Source organism: Lytechinus variegatus, chromosome 2, assembly GCF_018143015.1.
Source record: "Lytechinus variegatus isolate NC3 chromosome 2, Lvar_3.0, whole genome shotgun sequence".
NCBI classification, from domain to species: Eukaryota; Metazoa; Echinodermata; class Echinoidea; order Temnopleuroida; family Toxopneustidae; genus Lytechinus; species Lytechinus variegatus.
In genome coordinates, this window is record NC_054741.1 from 70,665,191 (window position 1) to 70,690,562 (window position 25,372).

Below are 25,372 nucleotides of genomic sequence, written 5' to 3' on the forward strand. Positions count from 1 at the left end.
ACACCGGTGGTTAGTAATATTATTCTAAGTATTTTGCATCATCGGCAAGGTGATGAAATTAATATCTGGAAATTGGAAACGTTTTAAAAAGGCATGCAAAGAGACATTGTCTGTAGTAATTACTACATTATTGTGGTTACTGGTCCTATCAATTATGAAACTTGTGAAAGATAGAGGTTTCGGTTATATAACGAAAAGTTAATGATGAATTCACTGATCTTCCAATTATACTCATGTGTTGAGGGGAAAGTTTAGCAGGGAAAAAGAAAGAAAACGATATGTTAACTATGGTGCTGGTCCAATTTTTCTGGAGCAACATAAATCATCATGTTCGGGAAGATATATGATATTACTAAAGAGAGAAAAAAAAATGTCAAAATGGTTTTCCAAAAAAATGGAAAACCTATCAGAGGGCTGTGCATCCTTGTACGTGTATCGCTAGATGAACTTTGTCTATTGGATCATAGGAAGACAAGAACGACTCGATGGCAGTAATCATGGTAATGCACCTGACAAACCTCGCCGCGCTGAAAGGGCAAACATTTTCTGAAAGCCAAACAGAAGGGGGGGGGGTGACATTAAAGTCCTGTAACTCTGCTCCCTAACCCACATCTCCTTAAGTACAAAAATAGAAACATCTATCCTAATGTTTGACATTGTTCGTGGATGACAAGATATTGTGGTATTAAAAATTATATTAATGTGCACTTACGATCGAGTTAACGCATTGATATAAAATGATAAGAAAATTATTATTATGATAATATCATACCAAGTATTAAGCGCAGTAGAGTATATAGCTGTGCTATATAAATGGACCATATTATTATTATTACAAGTCACACAGTGATCATGACAATCATATGTACTTTCCGTGTGTCTCCTGCAGTGCAACTTCAAGCTCAAGACTCGAGTCAATACCGAGGCATCCTTCTCCAGGCCAGGACGTCATCTGGTGCTATCGTTGGTTCCTGGTCTACCTCCGACCTATCATCGGATTTTCAGACCAGGTCTTGTTCCAGTAACGGTGATTCTATTACACACACGAGTAATAATAACAAGGTTCTTCCTCAGATATTCACGTGGATAGCACCACAGACTACAGCACTTGGATCCATCACATTTCAGTAAGTCTGCGTAATGCATATATGTTTGAATAAAAATACGAAACATTATATATTAGTGTTAATTATCTTACATTCTTCTTATATTATAAAAAGAAAATTATTTCATATATAGACATGATATAAAGACATTACTGTAGAGACATAATCTAGAGATATATCAAACACGTATAGAGACATGGTATAGAGACATTATTTTAGAAACATGTTTTTATCATAAAGCGACATGATATAGAAACATTGTAATTATTACGTAGAGACATAATTAGAGACGTAGTAATTACAACATTCAATGTTATAATGCTATAATATATTTTTATTGCGCCAAGCTGCGTTTTCTGCTCTTATGGAAGCGCACTGGCAGCACTTTAAGCGACAAAATTACCTACTATATTGCAGGGAATGATCTTAGATATTATCATGTAGCTAGTACTTCGTTCCCACTATCGCGTGTTCCGTTAGTATTAGTCTTTCTGATCTGATCGCGAAAAGTTTTAGCCGTCCAACAATCAAAACAACTGGATCTAATCAGAGTCGTACAGTATCAAAACTCCAGGATAGAGCACGGTTTCAATCGGGGTGCAAAACATGACAATAGAAAATATAGATATAACAATTAGATCATATTCAGATAACTTGTACTTGTAATTGTAGTTATACTTGTAAATGTATTAGGCTTACCTATACTCATAACCTATTGTGTTTTTTGCGAATGGTTACCTTGGATATTATATCACACTCTCCGAAATTGCAGTGTACAGTTTTTAAAAACTCGTATTTTCCTACTTCACCCCTTTAGCGCAACGGTTGTTATTGTGCAGACTCAATATTATGTCGATATACAATCATCTTCAGTCTCTCTCTTGCAAGGTAAGACCGGTGAAAATCATTTATATTTTGAATGCTTTAATCATGTCAATGTTCGTTGACAATATTATTATAGCAAATTTAACAATTAAAAATAAACACTGTTAGATAGTATAGTTCAGACACCCAAATATATTTGGATGTTCTGATAAAAATAATCAAACTTTGTTTACTAAATTAATATGTAACGTAGCATAGATTGTGAGTTAATACAAAAGTTGGTATTGAAATAAATTTAGTTGCAATGAGAGATACATGTGCATTCAGGAAGAAAAGAGTTGAAGATTAAGAGAGAGAGAGAGAGGGGGGAGAGAAAGAGGGGGGGGGGGGTGCATAATGACAAAGAGAAGTCTGGATTACATGGGACGGTACCGACAGAGAAAATGAGAGAGAAATGAATATGAAATCTTTTTTCAATCTTGCAATCTGGTCATCCATCACAAATAACATTACACTTGTTATGTAATTGCACGTTCATGTAAAATCACGTCATTCAATCTATATCTCATCACAATCTCCGTTATTAACCTTATTCCTCACAATACAATTAAAATTCAATATCAGAGTTGTAGCTTTTATAGATCTCTAAGTGTGTCTCATTTCTCTTACACTGCGTGATCAAGGTAAAATTAGCCAAAGATGCATGCTTGTGAATAACAGTATCAATATCATGACAACCATGCAGCATTTAATGCAAGGGATGTATTGAAAAAATATCAAACTTGGCATGAGTTGTCGGAAATATATTTTTAGAAAACAATCATTTCTTTTAATTTTTCATTATGAATTCTGATTTCTAATCTGACCAACCACCTTTCTCCTAACAAACTCTACCAGGCCCGTGTGCAAACAACCTATGTCAAAATGGTGGTACATGTCAAGTGACTGCACCTTCCAGCTTCCGATGTTTATGCACGTCGGGCTTCTCGGGGCCTCTATGCTCCGAAGGAGGTAACGTTTTTGACGAGATTTAGCGAGGTTTTGGTTTCTTATGCTTTGGGCCATGCTGTCTATCTTATAATTATGATGAATCCCCAAAATGGTTCTTTTTTCCAAGTTTTCCATTTATTTACTTATGAAATGCCTATCATTGTAGATTAATTACGATAAGGGAAAGAAGATTGATGGAAATTATTGAGTCAATGCCTGTCTCATTTTTACTTTAACATAATTAGTAAAATAACTAATAGTTAAACCCATTAACCGGGCCCATTAACCAGCTTCATGTATATAAGTCTTTGAATTAGCTTCGACAACTATCAAGATTCAAGACATTACTCATATATTCATCATAACTTACATCTGCTAAATATCGATAAATTAACATTCTAACATTAAACCATGTTCATTCTGTAGGTGTATGTACTCCAAACCCTTGCCGGAATAGTGGGATTTGCCTCGTAACTGGTCAGCTCACATACTCCTGTTCCTGTCAAGCAGGTTATGTTGGAGCAAATTGTGAAATTTTAGCAGGTACTAATTCATGTTGTAGTGTATAGACTTGTCGACAGTCGTTGACGACTCAATGTTGACATCATTATTTTGTAAGGCTTGCGCTGCGTCCAGTTATTGCCCTAGAATCAATTGCTCTCTTTTGAAGTAAAGTTTGATTTCAAAGAAAAATGCTGGAACCACCCCCTACTAATGTCATAATGTTCAAATAAAAATTAGCGAACTATTCACATAAATCGTAATTGCTGTATGCTGCACTTTCTCGACTTCATAGAATAGCTACTGACAGTGTAATGGTATGTGCATTCCTGAAGACATTTCGTTCACTCCATTTCGTAGAGAAGACGATGAAAAGTGCGCATATATCTGATGTGTTGGGTATATAGAGTGGGGTATACATTAATCGCCCGAGCATTTCAGATTACTATAATACATGAATATATCAGTTTTTAACATATTTTCACTGCGATGGGGCATTTTAGTGCTTTGTACATATTCAGAATTATATTCATTAAATACACAAAAGTGAATTTGAATTGCACTTAAGTTTTTTTTTTCTTGGAAACCTGTTGTATTTGTATTGACGCTACATGGATGTCGACACTGATTATTTATGAAAAGTTCTTTGCTATTAGATATCTATGAATAAAGCATGGAAACATAAAATGGTGTTAAAATGCTTCTTGAACCTTAATTTATTTTACAAGGCTCGTATTTTTTCAAAGAAGATGAGAGTGTCGAGCTTTAATGCTTTTGGATAATACCAAAGAGGCGTATAATTTTTCAACTGTAGTTGATGTGCATTTTAAGATATTTCTGAGATAGTACAGTAGGTTATCAGAAATGCAGATCCTTTGAAATGCAAATGCTTTACATTTGCCATCATGAATTAGGATAAAATCACATATAAATAAAACATTTCATTTTGCCTTTTTCATAGGACCCACAGCTAAGCGTATCTTTCCAAAATATTTCTTCCCTTGCTATGATTGTATTTACTTGGTTTTTATTTTTCTATGAATGAAATAAAAATGAATGAAACTATTTCGATCGAGCGCTAACCATGCTTATGTTAAAAAACTTTGGCATCCTCTATCCGTTTCATTTTCAATACAGTTTTGAAGCTCGTTATATTAAGGCAAACAAATTCTAACATGTGTAAAATATATATGTTGGTAAATGTAGTATTATCACTGCTATGGAAGTACCATATTGTTTTTCTGCACGTCACATCATCACATCCGTTTCACCATTGCCACTCATTTAATGCAAACTTTTTTCACTCTTCATTCCCGCCTCACACTATTGATACATCCTCTTTCATCTTCATCTGTTTGATAACTTTCACCGATTCATCACGTGCATCTAACAACATCAGGGGCATGCATAACTAACCAATGCTTTAACGGAGGCACTTGCTTGCCGATTACCAGTACATCATTCGAATGTGTTTGTATCAATGGATATGTCGGGCAACGGTGTCAAATACCTGGTAGGTATTACAGTCATGGCCTGTGACCCTTAATCAACTTTAATTATATTATTAATCTCTTTCACATATCTAATATCACTAACCATTGGAAGTATTTTGCCCCTCTACAGCTCCAAGAACTTCGCGGATGCATTGCCAGTTTCTGTTTTTTTTACCATAAATTCAACAGTACGTTTTACTCGTGCAAAGTAATCATTGTCGTTTAGTATACTAATTATATCACTTAAATGCCTCTTACATCCCTTCTGTATTTCAAAATTCGAAATAAATGCATTCTACAATTGATCACTAACACCTGCTTTACAGGGAATACTTAAGACATTTTGTTACTGCTGTTCTTTATCGTAATTATTAAACATTGGTTTGCGAGCAAACAGTCGTTAAGAATATCAGGTAAGATCTGCATGGATGTATAAAAGATTTGCATGGTTTCGGAGGAATGATTTGTGTGTTCTGTATTGGAAAATGCAGTAATGTAAATACAATGAGACCTAGTGCTAGAAAAATTGTAGATAGTAATCATACTTGCACAATATCGCTTAAACATTTGTTTACAAGACGCCTTTAGAAATTACACCATATACAGTATTATAGTTGCATCAAAATCAGTTTACTGCATGCACTGTCGATGTATTCATGATGTATGTACATGATGCAATAGATCACATTTTATGCGTCACTTTTCTTTTTATTTTTCTAAATAATAAGGTACGATAGTAATAAAACTACTTCAGTGATAATAATGATAATGATCAATATTATTATCACTGAAGTATTTTTATTACCATCAGTGATAATAATAATGATAATCAATAATAAGGGCAATGAAATCATTGTAGCAATGATGATGATAATAGTAATGAAAGGAAAGAAATTGTAAATTAAAGTGATAATGAAAAAAAATTATACGCAAACCAAGTTTAAATGACCACGCTTCTAATTCATTTAGATATTATTACATTAGCTACAGTATAATCACAAGTGCAACAATATTATCTTAAGTCATATTACAAAGAGTTAGTTTTCCCCAAAAGAATGAGCGGTCGTGATCCATTTCCAGCTTAATATGCAAACACATTCTTCAGAGCATACTTTTTTTTATCACAACTGATTTTAATGTGTTATTCTTTTCTAGTTGCTGCTTGTTCTTCAAACCCGTGTCTTAATGGAGCTACATGCCTCGAAAATTCATCTGGCAATGGCTTCTTCTGCCAATGTCCTGAAGGCTACGAGGGTACGACGTGTGAAACTTCAACAGGTAAAGTAACATACAAATAGATGTTGGGATGTATAGGAGAGAGTGTACGTGTTTACCTTAAATAGTACCAATAATAGTAGGCCTAGTTCATTTTTTTATTGTCGTATGACCATATTGACCTTTCAACTTTATACATCTTTCAGTAGGAGTAATTGCTCCTATTGCTTGAATGATTAAAACTGTTTCCCTGTACATCAACGAGGGAAATTTGTGAGCCCTCTGAATATTGAATTGGAAGAAATGAATTAAATCGTTGATGAAGACCGGGATATTGAACACTGATTCACATTCAGATCAAGACTCCATCTTATAAATAGAACGATTGACCGAAATCGTTATCAGTTATGAAAATCAAACGATGCGAAGGTATTTCACTACGAAACATTCCATGACTGAAGACTAATGTAATTTCTGTTACATTTTAAAATATTTTTGGAAAAATTGCTCCATGAGGGTAATTATGTGTCCAACCAACATTGGGCATTTCTTTCAGGCATTTTATTATTCCAGTGTGATGACAATGTGCCCATTCTAAAGTTATTGCTTATGTTTTAAACCTTACTGGACAATATGCTTCCTTGGGTAAAATACTGCCCCAAATTGGTTGGACATATAATTACCCTTGTGAAGGTAAAATTTTCTACCCAATTCCAGTGTGATGACAATGTGCCCATTCTAAAGTTATTGCTTATGTTTTAAACCTTATACTGGACAATATGCTTCCTTGGGTAAAATACTGCCCCAAATTGGTTGGACATATAATAGTGTAATCTAGAATTGAATCTCTTGTTCTGTCAGTTTGGAATTGTCCCTTCACTTTTCGGTAATAAGATTATTTTGAAAAAAAATACAGTTAGCTTAGAACAATTTTATTGCCAGAACACTAAGTGTCTATTCCTCTTTATATTTTGTATTTATATACCAAATATGTATATTCTATTGGAATTGTTGAAAGCTATTTAGAATTTTCATAATTTGAAAAGAAATTGAAATATCAATATGAAATTTAAAAAATGCATATGCAAAAGGAGTGGCGTCTTGGTGTTCTTAAACGACAAAAATATAAAAAAAAGTTATGTAATTTCTATCTCGATTGAATGATAGAGCCATAATATAAAGTTCAGAAGTATCTTCTTGGCACCCTACTTACTGTTTTCTCCCCCTCTTTCACCCTTATCCACTACTTAAAAATCATAGAAGTGCAATCGCCCTTATCCTGCTGTAGAATTACTCTAATAAGATAAGCATATTTTATTTCTTTATAAAATGGAGGCGAATCCAGCTAATTCAAAATGTAAAGTATGTACATGTATTATGATAGTGTACGCTTGACATACATTTTGTGTTTCTTTAATATTTGTGAATATTTATTATAAAATAAGATTCTAAAACAAAATTTTATCGTCCGTTAATGGTTTTAGATTTAGATTTTTTTTAATATCAACGACGTCTCTATATAGCCTATACATGCACATATTTATGTTCCATGAGTTGGCGTGTCCTACACACCCCATTCCATTCAACGTTTCTACTCTCATTCTACAGCTGGAGCATGTTCTTCAAACCCGTGTATCAATGGAGGCACATGTTTTGAGCAGGACCAAGGAAATGCTTTCTTCTGCGCTTGCCCTCCTGATTTTCAAGGTACTCGGTGCGAGACAGCAGTTTCAGGTGAGGAACCGCCCCGTGATTTTTCAATGTATGACGTAATTAACGAAACATGACGCCATCCTCCCAGAATTCGGGTCTAAGAACGATTAGAAAAATACCGACCCAATTGTCATCTGTGCACAAGAGCCCTACCGAAATCCGTATTCCTGGTTTTTATTATATTAATCAGACAAAATAGTTATGATTAATGAAGAAAAAAGTTGGCAATGAAGGTCTAATGAATGTCATGAACTAGGAGATTTGCATTCGGCACTTAATTTTTTTTGGGGACTTGCATGTACTATTTTATCTCCTATTGTTCTCAGACCCTATTTGAGGATCTTGTCATCGCGTTTCATTAAGTCACAGATGTCTCAGTCACACTCGTGAACTAATGACACACAGAAACCAGACTAAAATATTTGTCTTCATATCGTTATGTAAAATTCATTTGGTCTAGCATCTGGATTGATATCACCTCTCTTGTGTGCATGGGATATTAATAACTGTAGGTTCAGTCAGGGGTTTTACGGAGGCATAAGATGTATTCTTGTAATGTGTTTGATTTTTTTACACTAATAGCGTGCTTCATGTTTCTAACACTTCAATGTATTTGAGCTAATCTTGCGAAACTAAAGTACGTGATGACCAAACTCAGAAAATACAAATTGGGAAATCATCATTCTTACGTATGTTTTCGATGTGTACATGTATTTTCTTTTCTTTAACACCATTTGTTGTTTACTTCTGTCTTCTAATGCATCTTAATTCCATATATGTTTATTGTATAAACAATTAACAAGAAATGGGGAATTAAACTTTGAATACATCAAGATAGGTCTATCTTTGTATTATACCAAAGAGAAGAAATAATTCATTTTAGTAGAGAATTAGGCACACTATGCTCATCACCTTTGTCATCAAGACACATCCTGTAATGTCTGTATATCCCCTTTATTACTACATGTATGTGTTTGTTTTACCAGTCTCCCCTTGTGCGTCTAACCCTTGTCAAAATGGAGGTTCATGTCTAATCAGCGGCGACCAGACAAGTTTCTTCTGTCTCTGTTCCTCTGATTTTATTGGACAAATCTGTCAGACAGCAGTTGGTATGACAAGCCATTTTTTACCCTCCCAATTGGCAAAACACACTTGCTTTATTAATCATTTTTAAAAGAGATGATTTTGCAGGATTTTTTTAATTTCTCAGAAGCCTAAATTGTACAGGTTGCCCATGTCCTCTTCATTTCTCATTTTCCTAACCATGCTTATATTATGTTTCTTAAAAATGGTTCTTTGTTATGCTTTACCTTTTCGAAGTGTCAAAGTAATACCCGTGCTGTTAAAAAAACGCCAACGTCCTTAAATGCTCCGCCTTATTCGTTTTGAAGAGAACGGACACGATGCCCGACCTCCTCTAAAGGGTTCTTATTAAATCCTTCAATGAAAAAAATATCCTGGTTTGCAATATATTCGATGATTTCTGTTATAGATTACTAATATTTATATTGTTTTTCCTAAATCATTAAAAAAAGTTAGGATAATGCTAAACAAATGATTATCAGACAAACGATACATCTTGTTATCAACAGATAGGCCCTGTTAGGCTTATGCTTACAACCAAAATATAATTGCTGTATGTCAAGTCTTTAACACATGTATCAATATATACGATTTAAAAAAAGGTAGCGCTGTGATAAGTTTTTCTTTTGCGTAGATTTCCATATCCAATCCAATCGATTTATTACAAAGCGCCACTATCGATTGTCTAATCATACATATTGTATGTGGTATTGAGATTAATGTTATGGAACCAGCAATCTCAATGTCACATACAAGTAAGTCATGTATGATTAGACAGTTGAATAGGGTTCCATGACATTTACTCCAGCGACAATTTAGCTCCATTCTAAATTTCAAACACTAATCGAATGACCAACTTCAACCCTGGGTTTAACACTATAGGCCTACCCTACCCTAAACCTAACATAAAACCCTATTACAACCCTAACCTTAACCCTATATCTTAGAAGAAATTAAGCCCGGAGCAATTATCGCAGGAGCAAACGTTGTGTTACCAGAATGCTAAACTACCGTCGTTCATAAACAAAAAGCATTTCTCTACTAAGTTACTAGTCCAGATTGGACCTTGTTGTTTGGAAGTGCCCTTTCCCAAAAGCTAACATAGAGGGCACATGTCTCCCAATCTCTAATCAGCACCAATCTACTCATCTGGAGTCAAGATGAGTAGATTGGTGCTGATTAGAGATTGGGAGACATGTGCCCTCTATGTTAGCTTTTGGGAAAGGGCACTTCCAAACAACAAGGTCCAATCTGGACTACTAAGATACTCGCACATCTCTTATCATTTTCATCGCATTCTTCCTTGTTTCAATCACCTTCTTTTCTCTTCATGTGTCAGCTAGTCAACTAAATTGCTGTATCCGTATCTTGTAATGTCTAATCTCATAATAACACCTACTTGTCTTCATCCTTTAGCACAACCGAATCCATGTATATCTGACCCGTGTGTGAACACGGGCACCTGTTTGTCTTCTATTGATGGCCTGACTTACAGATGCTTCTGCACCATAGACTTTACTGGATCCCATTGTGAAATCAGTGTCATTGGTATGATACAGGGAAGCATTTCATAAAATGAATTGTCAATCACATTTTAAAAAGTACTGAAATCATTGCATCTGATTGGCTGAGAGCAAACTGGTAAAATTTATAGAGGTCTTTTTACGATCAACAGTTCTGGAATCATCCTAACAAATTGCGTGTTGATTAAGATACAAAGGAATGTTATGGAAATCTTTTTATGCGTTTTACTGAAACTTTTTTTTCGATCTATGTTTTATCTTAAATCCCACGTTCATCCAATGATGTTACGTAATGGTTATTTAATTTTAGACCGATAAACTACTGATGAATGAGTTATTGCTATTGCATAAGATCAGCCTAATTTATGCCAAGTCATTTGTATTCCTCCTAGTTCTCCTTTAGTTCACATCTACATCAGCATTTTCTCTTGTAGTTAATTCACGAACATTTAAACAGATGCATATAACTTACCAGTTTTATCGTCTAAAGAATGTTTGTAATATGTGAGTCTTAATAGAAGTCTTTTATCCTTTTTCCCATCATGTCACTAACACTCATCTTCTTTTATTCCACAAACTAATCACGTGATCTCACATCTTCTCTTCAGCTGCTCATTGTATTCCTAACGTATGTCGTAATGGTGCACCCTGCATGCCTTGGCCTGTTAGTTTCACATGCGCCTGCCCATTTGGTTTTGGAGGCATCACATGTGAAAGTTTCGGTAGGTGCCTGCCTGGCGTGTTCAACCTGTGTAAGCAAGGTTGAACCCCTTTAACTGTCAAAAACAAAAATAAAAAACATGTTAGCACACCTGAAAAGTTTGATTTTATGATTAATAAGCACCTTACAAAATTTTTGAGGGTCTAAAGTATACTTGAGGACTTCTAACGATTTAAATCTTAATGAGAACTTATATAGATATTGAGATAACACAGAAGAAAGCTGTATGATATTTCAGACTAGTCGTTGAAGAAACGATTCAGACGTTTCGTTAACTCGCCGGGGTGGTGGTCTATGCATCCACCCAGCCAAGAATATTGTCGAACAATATAGATTATGCCTTTTTCGAGGTTACACGGTTTTAATTCGACGCGATCTACTCTATCGCCTTGCTCTCTCTCTCTCTCTCTCCCTCTCTCTTATTCACCCCCTCCATTTCAGCTGCTACTCTGCTTAAGTATGGCAAATTATTGCATATACACTTAAGAAGGCTGCTTGTTTAGAATTTTAGAAATAATCCTTACTTAATATGCATGGCAGAAATGATAGCCTTTTATAATTAACCAGCGTGAAACATATTTTATAGTAGTATCGGCGCATCGTATAGCTGCTTGAAGCACATTGCATGCTTGCATCATTGAATTTCATTATAAACACTATCTTTAATTATTTACAGTTGCTTAAAGTTTTCTACAGTAGGATGAAAATCGATTTTTAAAGAATCAAACTTAAATTTTCATATTTGTTGAATTTAGTCCCCAATAAATACATTTGCATGTTATGTGTAAACCTGCATCAGTAGTACAACTTTTATTTTTGGTCATGCCGTTAATGATTTAATTTCATGTTCTTATAGATTTATACCCATTAAGAATCTGTTCGTACTAGTGTAATATTCCCTCGATTCCCACTTCTATCACTCAACTTGTGAGGCTGCATGTTACTTCAACTCATGGTGTTTTTTAGTTCCATTCTCTGCTATACCCGTTCTGAGAATTTAAAGTTTATATTCATTAAGCAATTCTGCATGTGCTTTTCTATGGATTGTGGATGGTTGGTGATGTAACGTCCAAACATACCTCAATTATGAAAATAAAAGATTAGGAGCATTTTCTGCAAGATCAATTGTCGTTTGTACTTGTTAGTTTCACCGCCCACTCCGTGCGACTCGAACCCATGCGTGAATGGTGCCACGTGCTTCCTGACTCCGGATCAGACTAGCTTCCAGTGCATGTGTCTCGCTGGTTTTAGTGGAATCACCTGCCAGGATATCACAGACGGTATGAGCCACTCAACCAAGTTTACAGTAGATATGATTTCATTGCTTCAGCTCATAGCGATATGAAATTATAATTTTAGGGCTTTACGCGCTTAATTGAGTAACCAAAAAAGACCCAAGAAATTATAGTACCAAATAAAGCAACTAAGCTACTCATTTTTAAATGCTTTATAATAATGATATAAAAGTCAACTATTAGGAAGATTGGTGTACGTAACGTAACTATCAAGTAATATTTTGAATGAAAATTAGGAAATCAAACTACCCGCGGAATATGCAAAAAAGGGGATGTATAGATAGTTCGGATATGGGCGGGGAGAATACATTCGAATATGATCTTTAGAAGTTTGGTTTGACTCAGATCCTGTAAGGATTATGAAAAATGTTATCGGCGTGTTTTCGAAATTAGTAAACTAGGCGCAAAGACGGTCAGGATACGACGTCACTGATTAAACACACTGCATTATTATCGTCAATCAACCTTCTGCGTGGTTTGGAATCTTAAGATTAAGTTAGAGGTAGTATAAATAAGCAAAATTTAAATATAATTAACATTTTCTTGTAGTTCATGCTGCAATTAGGAATTAAGCTTGGACCACAATAGGACCTACTAGTTTCAATGATGTACTTGTAGTGTGCATGCCTTAAATCCAAGAAACATAATAGCCGTTTCTACAAAGGGTGCAAACGCTTCTCTCTAATAACAGAACAATGTACACCTTCAACATGTCAGAATGGAGGGACGTGTTTCCAGTCAGGGAATAGTAATGGCATCATTTGTGTGTGTCCTCCTGGTCTTGAAGGGTCCATCTGTGAAATAACTTTACCTGGTAACAAACACTTTTCATCTTCCTTCTAATCGTACAATAAGTACATTCTGTTGTAATGTTCATGCCCACCTCAACTGTGGAGACCATTTGACGAATGATTGCTGCGTGGCAATTAGTACGACACCAGTGGATGTATGGGCACTACATGTCCAGCAAGTTGATCCTAAAGAGTTGAGATGAGCACAGATAATAAGGATTTTTCGCAACCGCGAAGTAGAACGCGTTCAAGAACATAGAAAATTGTCAAATGCCCTTCATGATAATGAGCAACCAATAAGTCTATCGAAAATTGGTAAATCCAAAAAGCAGTTTCGTCTTGGACTATGGACAAACGACGTATTTGCATATGATTTTCGTCAGCACCGAAACTAAGGACGAACTGCAGTTGTTCCGATTCACTAATTTTCGACAAAGGCCCTTCAGCTGTTCATTGTCGTTTGACGGGCATTTTCATGACATTTGCTGTGTTGTAGAACTCTTTCTGCTTGGCGGTGCGAAACCTCGCTGTTACTGCATTACAAACCTCGGTACCGTATCTTGAAGTTTTCAGTAGCAAACATAATAAGAATCCTTGATTCCGATTGGTTAAGAAGCATTCGAGCTCGTAGTGAATGAAATTTTCTGATGACATACATTATGGTCTATCATTAAACGGTACCATGAACACTGGATACGTAACTTCTCGTCTAGCCATAGTATGTGTGCGTTTCTATGTCTTTCATGTTATCTTAACAACCATGCCATCTTGATAACATTTTACGTACAATCATAATCTTAACACGAACAACGTCATTTACTCAACGTTTGGTGTTGTTATTCATGGTAACTAATCCATTTTATTTTCATCGCTTCTTTTTTTTGTTCAATCTCAGCGTAGTTAATACCTGTAAAGGATGCACTTATAGATATATTTATTCAAGTTTATTTAAAAACGCAAAGCATGGAATTTTAAAAGATCAAAGTATCAAAATATATTTCTCAAGCTAAATTAGAGACTTGCGAATCGATAGTTTATATTATTCATTATTCTCTAAATATTATTCTCTAAATGGGAAAACTTAAATATTAGACCATTTATTGGAGCCCATAGCCAGTTCTCCACCGGATAGGGGATGGAGGTGTCTAAGGGAGGGTCGGGGGGGGGGGGGGTTAGGGACAGGGCTGAGTTGTCGAGTTTGAATTTATTTGAGTGAAGAGTCCGAGGTGATGGGTTTTTAAATATAATTATGTACATATATGTATATATGCTTATGGCTTCAATTCGTTTAGGTTTTATTAATGATTTATTTTTTTTGTATTTGGAAAATCTCTATTTTTTTTTATTTGACACTGAAAAAAAAAATCAATATGTTGAATTTACTATAGAAGTTGTCAAGGTATTATAAAGACATCAAAGTTCTATTTGTTATATATATTTTATATGGTGTATGAATTGAAGTTGTCAATAAAAACTACTCAAAACAAAAAAAAAGTCATTCTTTTAAAAGCGAGTGCTAACTACTTGAATTTCTCACATTATTAAGAAAGAATAACGATCATGATAATGAAGGTTACGCCAAATGATTTTGATTGCAGAACTTCAGATATTTACTATATTTGTAATAGCTTATATACTTAACTATGCTCAAAATGATTTTAAATCATGCAATATAAAAGTAGAACCATTGTTTTAAAAGAGTATATGTAGTGTCAAGCAGTGCAATTTATGCATGCTCTTTTAAAGTTATGTTATTAACCACGTATTTTATACTGTAAATTCCTAGTGTAATGCAACGCTGCATTAATGTGCTTGTACAATTTTACCAACAGCTGTGCTTGTGCATGCTTTATAGAGTTTCACAATTCGTTCTATGTCCCAATCTTCTTTTTTTCCACCACCGTATATTAGTAATGGCATGTTCGTCTGACCCTTGCATGAATGGAGGTACTTGCTTCGAGTCTGGATCGCAGGGAGGAATAGCCTACATTTGCTCCTGTCCCGTAAACTTTTCCGGTGTTAACTGCGAATTGGGTATGTACCCTACTAAACTTAACATTCCATTCCTCAATAATGAATTTCTCTCATTTCAAGGTATGTGGCAAATGTGTAAGTTTGCCATTAGCATTTTGATGCCAAAAACTTGGGTTACAGGATGATGAATTGGCGACTGAACATTGGAACTGACCAATCAGATGTCATTTCACCTACCACCTGACGTTCGATATCGTATGATTTTCATTCATTTTTACTACGCAGGTAAGTACAGGTTGGATGTCAATATTTTGTGTGATGTTCTAATTTCTTTTGAGTAATCTTTTGTGTTTCGTGCCTATCAAACTTCCCTCTCTAGCAGGTGACGTGTTCAACTACTACCGTGATTACAGTCATTACAGTGATTGTATCGGTACAAATCTAAACCTTATTTGTACTCTCCATTCCTCGTTTTTTTAACATTGTTCAATATTCTGACATATATTTTTCCTTGCACAGTGAGGGAGGAAACTTATGGTTTATATTCAAGGTATTGTGATTTATATTTACGTGTGTTTTCGGTGCAGTATAGATGCTTTTAGTCACTATAGACTGAAAATGATTCCCATTAGATTTATGCGTTAATGGGCTGATGTAGCATGCACGATTTTTGTTATCCCAGTTAAATGTTTGGCTTAAACCTTCGTTTCATAGTGCAGTCTTATCGCTTGCTTTATTATTTGTGTTAGTTTGTCGATATTTGTGTACAATAAGTAACCAACTGAATCATGATCAATTATATTACATTACATTGATATTCATCGCATATAGTATACAAAATCATGAAAATTAATTGAAGCATTTCACAATTAAAGAAACCATGTTCATACCTAATATCGCCCCTAATCTATTTTGAAGAAATAAAACATCACTAAATTGAAACAAAATATCCATCGAAAGGTGATGATTTCTCATTTAAGATTATGAAAAAATAATTTGCTTCTCTTTGTATCGCTTTTGCAATATACGTTAAAGCTTTTTGCAAAAAAGGGGAAGTGGCTACAGCAAATTTTGATTTAATATCTCTGTCTAATTGAGAATTTTGGAATATCAAAATACCAGGGAAAATGTCATCATCTGTTTTTAATCCCCTCCCTATCTTGAAAAGGCGAAATATAACCCAAGCAAGCAAATTATATAAAAGTAACTGACCATTTTAAGTGTTAACAGAGAATGAAATCCCCATGGAAATCATATAATAATTCATTTGGACTGGAAATGTGCCATATTCTTATAGACCAAGGAAGTGTCATATTCTGATAGACCAAGGAATGGTTAAAAAGGCTTTGAATCAGCCATATTATCTTTCTTAACATTGATACTGCGATATTTTGATTTGAATTCTAACCGTATGAAAAAATAACTTTCATGATTCAATCCCAATGCGGCTTCACCAAAACACCTTCAATTCTTCATTTTTTGTTCATTGTAGTAAAAACCGCCTGCTCATCTCAACCTTGTGCAAACGGGGGCTCTTGTTTTGAATTTCAAGCCGGTGTACGCTACGCCTGTATATGTCTCCCTGGTTTCACGGGCTTTAATTGTGATGTACAAGGTAATATGTGTACCTTCTATTGGGTTAGTGCCTGCTGTGGTAATAATCATTAGCAAATTCGTTGCATGTTTTCAGAATTTCACTCAGCTCGGTTTTCTTTTTTTACATCATCATGATTGTGGCGGACATGAAGGGTCTCAGCTTGTAAATACTAGTTGGAGAAGGAACGAAGCCGTTTCAAAATGTTTTATCATGTGAGAGCCAGTAACGTTCATGTTCGTATTTTGGTTCATGTTTTTTGTTTTTAAATATGATATGTGCAAAAATGCAGTAAATTGATATAGTCACTGCGTTATCATAAAATATTGTGATAACGGAAAAAGGGTCGCTGTCCCAGCTACAATATTACTTCTGATGTCAGCATTTACCCTTCAAAACCCCAGAGCCAAAACTGCAATCTTATTAATTCCAAAGCGATTTCTTCAGAGGTAATGCATGTGGTGTTCGGTTTTAATGTCAGATGAATGGAAAATCCCAAATGGTTTGGAGCTGGTCTCTCTTGGGACCAAATCACATATGTAGAGAATGGGCAGGCTTTAAATTCCACAATTTGCACTTTGTTTTATCCGAGTCACGCTAGAGTGCACTAATCATTATGTGTATTTGTTTGTGTTCATTTATGCTTGTATAGTCTGAAGTAACATTTAACTGTATTCATGCTGGTCTTCGATGATTTGTTTTATTTTCCCCTTTAAGCTGTACATTTTTCTACGGTTTCATTAAACATATGTACATTGTTCAACGATGAAACTGGGCGTTATTATAAAGTGCATCCTTTTGTTTAGCCTTCCTGCTTATAGCTACGGAACAAGCCAGCAGAAACCATTAATTTCTCATTATATATGAACTTCTCAGTTTGGGTTCTAGTGTTCATTAACTTTTTAACTTTTATTTTCTAAAGTTTATTACCACCTGTGGGACGGAACCGCCTATTAGAAAAATGCTGGTTTTGTAGGGGCCCCTACAGCTTTCTAAAATGAACAGTATACAAAGATCTATATCGTACATATAGCTCCTTCCTTACATCTTTTCCAAGGGAATATATATTGTATACTTTGTGGCGTTAGTCAATATAAGATAAAGAGAAACATTTAATCACTATCTGGGTTTGAGAAGATAACTACGTAACATAGGCCAATTCACAATTATGTGTATGTATATTAATATCTTTATAAATCATGAAACCTAGGTTTTTACTAGTCTACCGTTACATATAAATCTATTATATTTCTATTTTCTGTACATGATATCCTTCATTCCTATATTTTAGTAGGTTTATTTCCAATTGGTCCATCAGTTCGTCCACTATCCACATAGTCTAATTTCCAATTGGTCCACTGACCATTTCGTCTAATAACCAGTTGAGCCAATAGCCATTTAGTCCATGTACCATTTGGTCTAATTGGATTGAGTGATAATTGAGCCAAATGAATTTAAATAAAAATGGATATTAGACCTACTGGTTTGGGGAGGAAATGGTCATAGATGAACTGGTGATTAGACGAAGTGACTATTAGACCATATGGTTATTGGACCAAATGGCTGTTATACGTAGTTTTGATAGACGGACTGGCATTAGACTAAATTAAAGACCATATGATGATTGGACGAGTTGGCAATAGACGAATCGGCAGTTTAGCCTTTTAGTATCTTAGCAGTTGCATCGTGGTTGATTGTGCGATGAATCTTTGCGTCCTCGAATGTCTCCATGCTTCCTAAAATGTTCTTTTCTCACTAATAAGGGATTTTAAGATTTATCGCGCTAGTTTTCCTGACGGTGCCTTCGAATCTACATGTAGAGGTATATTTCTGCATGCTGTCATGATAAACGTGAAGAAATATGCGTTGGTTATTTGGTCATTAATTTACCGTCTCCAATGATTGGTAAATCATAGACTCCCTATTTATCTTCATTTTGCTCTTCACACATTCATTTCATCCCCTGTCTTCCTATCCAAAATAAGAAAAGTGTTGCATGATATTTCTGTTTGAATTCGCTGCACTGGCCTCCGCTTGACATCTATGGTTCGGCACCACAATACAATATGTTGTTTATCATTATCATTACGTACCCAAACTAAAGGTGCCTCTGCTAATGAATATCTGGTTCTCTGGTTATTCCCCAAAAAATAAAAGCCAGGGAAAATCTCCGTTGGTCTTGCGTCTCTCTTGAATGTTTTAAAAATTTTCTTAGAATCTTTTTCTCCTTAACTCTGTATGCGCCGTGAGAACTCCGCAGATTGGATTGGGCCGCTTCATACGTTACATTACTATCATTATCATCATCATCATTATTATCTATGGGCTTACATTCCTTTGTCCGTTCTAGCTTTTTATCGTACTTTCGTGCTTCTGCCTTCTTAAATGTTACATCCTTTTATCTTCCATATTCTATTTGTTCTACATTCTGCATCTCAATGTCATCCTTTCACGCTCACCGTAGATCTCAATCCTGTACCTGCTTGCTCTTCAAATCCTTGTTCAAACGGAGCGACCTGTCTGGATGCTGCAGATGGGAGCTCATTTACATGTCTTTGCCCAAACGGTTCATTAGGCGTTAACTGTGAAATCCCTCCAGGTACTTATTTTCTATCTCCCACTGATAGACCTACCCACTAATCCACCACACACATCCGCAAGCACAGACACATACCCCATACACACAAAGAAAACTCTCACCCACACCTATAAAAACATAATGCCAGTACTCAAGATGAGAATGTACATGCATGATGTCTTCTTCATGATACATGAGACCTATGAGAAATTATCTAATTTACAATTGATGATGTCTTTTCTGATGAATAGTAACTACAATTATCTTTTTAAAATTTTATGGAGATAAACATTTTACTGATCATTGTAAATAATTCACGAAAAAGTTTTAATTCATTGAAAGGGGAACACTTTTCTCTTATCTCTTTACTAGAACTGGGCTTTGAACATGTCTAAACCTTGTACAAGAATCACAGCACAATATCGCCATGACACTCTGATACATCTCCTGTGTTTGTCTTAGTATTAAATCTGTTTGAAATTCACTTTTAATATCGACATCGAGATCTTTCACAGTAAATCCTACATCTGCAGGCTGCATTTACCATTCTATCATCTGTCCATATGTGTAGGACCTTCCCTTTCTTTTAGCTGCTCCTCAAATCCTTGTCCTGATGGTGCAACTTGCTTGGAATCAGCGGGAGCTAACACCTACACCTGTCTTTGCCCGAATGGTCAGGTTGGGATGGACTGTCATGTAACAGGTAATATGGGGTCCCGTAATATAGTGACAGCATTACAAAATAACACAAGTAATCCTTGCGTGGTGTGACTGCTTAACCCCAAATAATCTATATTTCTTTTCTTCTACCATGAAATTACGCCACTTATAAACTCCCCAGAAGTATCATTTGTCAGAGAACTTCAACAGAATATATTATTGTCCAACATGTCCGCGTCAAGTAATCTATTTTCCGTTTTCCCTTCCGGAAATACTGATGCAATTTCAATGTTAATATGAGTTCCTTTAGAAAGAATAGAACATGTATGAAGGAAGAATTGGATTAATAAGTTAATCTCAACAAAAGCATTATGAACTTTCTATAACTTCGATTCAACATCTTACAACGTTACACTGTAAAAAAAATATTGGGTAATATTTTAACCAGCACAAGGGTATTTATGTTTCCAACCAATTTTGGGCAGTATTTTACCCAATGCGGGAAGCATATTGTCCAGTAAGATTAAAAAAATAAGCAACAATTTCTTTAGAATGGGCACAATTTTCATCACACTGGATAAATAAGAATGCACAAAAGAAATGTCCAATGTTGTTTGGACACATAACTACCCTCATGTAGAAATTTTACCCAATACTTTAAGAGTGTATTGATTTATAATGATAATTCAAAAAAAGTAAAAAAAAAAAATCATTTTCAGTCCTAAATGACTTATCAAACATCTTTTTCCATTGACATAATTAAATTCTGTCATTCGCTTAGACCCTACTTCATAACCTAACTGTATAAATCAAGCAATCGGTCTGCGACAAATTTTTGCGGCAAATCCACAAATGTCAGCGCTTCTACATCGTTGCTTTTCAGTTGCCAGGTCCACGCAGCATTATTTTCATGCATGATCCTCTTCTTCTTATGTTGTATTTCTACTCTATATTGCATGAATTCAATTTCTTTCACCATTCTATTCTTCGTAATTCACATGCATGTTCCACTTCTGCTTTGTTCACTTAACACTTTACATTAAGCAATTCCAAACGTATAATTTTGGTCAAAAAAGTTGTGCGAAACTTGAAAGGATAGAAAATTGTCAAGGAATGACGCGGCGACAGCTTTTCGCGTTACAGTCTTATCGTGAAAAATCCACGGTCTTAATACGTTTGTTATTTTCTTTATACTAAAAAGAGGAGAAATTGGCTTGGGTTAACTGATATTATGATAATGCTAATATTAGGTTAAATTGTACCAAAAATTAGAGTTAAATCTTTTAGCGTTTCGGGAAAAGAGAAAATCCACAACTACGTAGACAAAAATAAGAAATAATCTTATACTTATACACATAAAGGCGCGGTAAATACCAAAGTATTTATGCATTAGGTTATTAATACTCCTTTTCATTGCGCTTTACTCTTACGTCGCTTTATTGTTTTACTGTACGTTATAAAAGTAAAAGTACTTACAGTATCCAATGACTCTCACAGGAATATTTCTTATTTCGCCCAGAATTATGGTTCTGTGTTTCATGCATTTTTACTTCATCCTTTTATACCAATTAATATTTTGATATTATATACGTTCACCCTTGCCGAACATGGAACCAATAAGTTATTTACAAGTTCGCTTGCCTCGTGTATGATTATGTAGTCCTTGCATCTTTCTCTTTCCCTTTGTCTCTGTCTTAACCTTATCGGTGACATGACATTTGCTTCTGCGACAAATATTCCGGTCTTAATATCTCGGAGGGAAACGGGTAGAGTTGGGATTGTAGGAGACTTTTTTTTGTTTAGAATGCTGTAAAGATAGAAACTAGGGTTTATTCTTTTCTTGGAGGTGAGGTTTTATATTTTACTTAATGAGCAGATTTTCTATCGGAGCAAATGTCGCTGGAACAAATGTCATAGAACGACCTTACCTGCCATTGCAAAGATCTTAACATAAACCTTTCCCCTTTCTCGTTATATTGGCTTTAACGGGTTGTAATTGGAAGTTTTTATTTAATTTACAGATTATTTGTTTCATACTAGACAATAATGATTACAATGGTGATAATAATCTATGATAAACTATACAAATAAGGGGGTTCTTGGACAAACGTTATGTTCGTCAGATTCCACAATCCTTCTAATCTCTTGGTTGGTGATGTGGCTTTCCTCGTGGAACTACAGTATTTCAAGGAAATTCGGGTGGCAAATTTCGATTAGCACTTTGCCTAATTCGACTTTTTTCTGCGTTGGACATATTGGACTTTTAACCTTGTATTCCTTAGATATTAAATCTGGGCCCTGTTATACAAAGAGTTACGATTGATCCGATCAATAGTAACTCTATGGAAATCCATCAGTGTCATATTTTTTTCTACGAAAAATTTGCAAAATGTCGTTTTCATGCAAAGAGAAGCGCCATGAATTTTCAAGAAAATAATGAATGCATGAATGTACATCACAGCTAGATTGAACAACAGGGCCCAGGTTAATATATCTACAATATACATTCCCGTAGATATTTGTTTGTTGCGCCACAATATGCGACATTTACGATCATATCATACCTCCCTTACACATGGTACAAACAAAACTGTCTTTGACCAGCGAGTGTTCTAACCCTGCACCTTGTTGATGTTTTTTCATCTACTTACACCATCTAATTATTAACGGTCAGTTATTTGATATTACTGAATTCTTTGATTGAATAAGTGATTTATAATTATATTCACGAGCACGTAATGATCTTGAGGTAGCCAATGATCTTTCCAATATTGTTATATCTCTGTTTACTGATAACTTGTTAATTGAGTGGTTTACTAATTTTGCACTTGAACCTTACATATTGTTTAACAACTATTGTTTTGATATGCAGTATTATTTTTACTGGGATCATAATGTGCATCCGTAATTTCAACTAGTAAGACTTCTGCTGTTTGAGAATGAAAACACAATTTCAAATTCTTATATTTATTGTTGGTCTTATATAATGCTAACTTTCCGGGACTTTTGTGTTCATATTTCGGCTTCAAATTCATGCTTTGTGCTAATGAATCTGTATATTGTTACAATAATCTATAGTAATAGCCATTCGATTTAATTTTCTCTATTATACCTTACGATTCTCGCTATGTATAAGGTGTAAATCCCTGGGAAATAATCCCTGAATGTGGGTGCATCTTCATCTGCTGTTTGCAGAACCAAAAGTCATTACAGAAGTCATTGAAAACCATAAACACGGGAATATATTGGAGTATTCTCCTACTCCTCGAATTGGATTATCGCATCTGGTAGGGCAGTCGCATAGTCTGTCCATTCGAGAAAAGGGCCCCCTGAATTCCCGAAACGTCGGGTCCAGTTTACCTAACACTTTGTATATTTGGCTTGTAATTTTCACAAAATATCTGGTATACTGGACCCGACCTTTTGGAATTCAAGAGGGGGTGGGAGAGGGTTTTTCTCTTTTCTCAAATGGTCGGGTTACGAGATTGCCCTACCAGACGGATAACCTGACATGATGGCGCAAGCTCATCGAATGATTCGATTAGGTTGATAAATTTTCATCCTCTTGTAATGGTTCTCATCCTCTTGAAATGGGTCTGTAAAAATCATGGGAAACATGCATGGATATTATTATACACGCTTAATGATATAGGCCAGAAATATCTGGTAGATAAATATTTATCAGCTGTTTTAGTCTAGATGGTCGGTAAAAAAATATTAAGAATTGTTCAGATTATGGTACAAGCATGAAATTTGGCTGACAGGTAGAGTAGATAGTGCTGAACATTTTAGCAGGGAGTGTCAACCTCATCTATCATCGTGTAGCAACAGTTGCTAGGGAATATATTCACCTTTGCAACCACCATTTTGGGGGTGTTAACTACATTTTGAAAAACTATATTTTGACTTCTAAGCGCCCATTTTCCAGAGCAACTCGAGTTTTTAGCAGCAAACTTTCACGGAAAAAAGTGTGAAAAGGCGTCTTAGAAGAGTGTAATTTATCCAAACTGCAGAGATAAATCGTAATTTTGTCACAGTGTCTTCTTTTTATCGGTCTTCTTGTTTCAGCAAATAATGCAAACAATTTGGGTGAGCTATATTTTTGCTATATGATTCGTTATGTATTTGCTCAAAATATATGGCATTTTAAAAGTAATAACCACCGTTGCTTTGTGGCTCAAGAATATGTTAACATATTGGGATCAGTCTTCGACTAATTTATGGCTGTCTGTTTACATTCCGAACATAATATGGCCATGTGTCTTGAACTCGACTCACTAAAAGATGGTTTTGTTACGCTTTTTCAATTTTCTTTCGCTTTAAAAATTAGTGCAGTAGCATGTAAATTTGCGACACTGCGATTGGTATAACGAAAAGTGTCGACGGTGGTTGAGGGGGGGGGGGGAGGAAGGGGGGGTACACACAAAGTCTATGGGGAAAGTCTCGTTTCACATTTTAAACATAAATCACCTTGGTTTACAGGAGGATTGGTCTCATTTTAAAGCTTGAAGTGAGTCGTATAATAACCTAACACTCTTACTATTTATTTCAATTTAGTAATTTTAATTGTCGGTAATTGCTTTAAGAAATCAACATAAAAAACACAATTTTTCGGCTGAATGGAGACATGTTATTATGAAATTGGTGTAAGCTGTATTAGGGATGATAGTATAAACTTATATGCATATAAATCTAAAGAGGGGTGGTGGAAGTGGTATACATTACATACAACTCTATAGGATAGTCATATCGCTGGTATTAAACATGTGTAACTTTGGTTTCCTAGAGGCTGGACCTTTGATTCTGGTCTCATTTTATAACAGGTATAATAACAGATATCTATACACATCATACAATTACTAATTCATTGTGATTTATTAGAAATTTAAGGTAAAAACTGTTTAAAAATGTTGGTTTTCAATTTTTGAAATTAACATAAATTTGCATATTAAAATTACCTTGATGAAATTATTTAATCCCTTTAAGTTATATATCATTTGAGAGGGAATTTCTTGCAATACAAATTTACTAACTAAATAATGATATGGGCGAAGAAAAACAAATATGGATGTCTGAAATAAAGTATATTAGGGGTCATAAAAATTTGATCATTTTCATTAATAAAATGTGAGCAGTTCACCCTACCTCATATTTAATGCCATGTTTGGAATCCTCATGAAATTTTCTTTCAGAAAAGGTATACTTTTGTATGGAAATTATATACCGATATGTGCGCTGTCATTAGATTTGGGGGACGTGACACAAATGGGGCGACTTCAAGCTCATGGTCATGTGTGTCCTATACGGGCA

General features: G+C 35.0%; 1 protein-coding gene across 1 annotated transcript in view; it reads left to right on the plus strand.

The window, feature by feature from the left end:
* Positions 1–25,372, plus strand: part of LOC121408872 — a 120,577-nt gene that overhangs the window by 14,121 nt on the left and 81,084 nt on the right. Inside the window, exons 2-17 of the mRNA XM_041600560.1 lie at positions 890–1,127; positions 1,924–1,994; positions 2,829–2,942; positions 3,348–3,464; positions 4,822–4,935; positions 6,071–6,193; positions 7,739–7,864; positions 8,830–8,952; positions 10,343–10,474; positions 11,058–11,171; positions 12,316–12,450; positions 13,157–13,279; positions 15,168–15,290; positions 16,723–16,845; positions 19,289–19,423; positions 19,974–20,105. Of these exons, the coding sequence (XP_041456494.1) occupies positions 890–1,127; positions 1,924–1,994; positions 2,829–2,942; positions 3,348–3,464; positions 4,822–4,935; positions 6,071–6,193; positions 7,739–7,864; positions 8,830–8,952; positions 10,343–10,474; positions 11,058–11,171; positions 12,316–12,450; positions 13,157–13,279; positions 15,168–15,290; positions 16,723–16,845; positions 19,289–19,423; positions 19,974–20,105 (2,043 nt within the window). The remainder of the gene's footprint in view (positions 1–889; positions 1,128–1,923; positions 1,995–2,828; positions 2,943–3,347; positions 3,465–4,821; positions 4,936–6,070; positions 6,194–7,738; positions 7,865–8,829; positions 8,953–10,342; positions 10,475–11,057; positions 11,172–12,315; positions 12,451–13,156; positions 13,280–15,167; positions 15,291–16,722; positions 16,846–19,288; positions 19,424–19,973; positions 20,106–25,372) is intronic.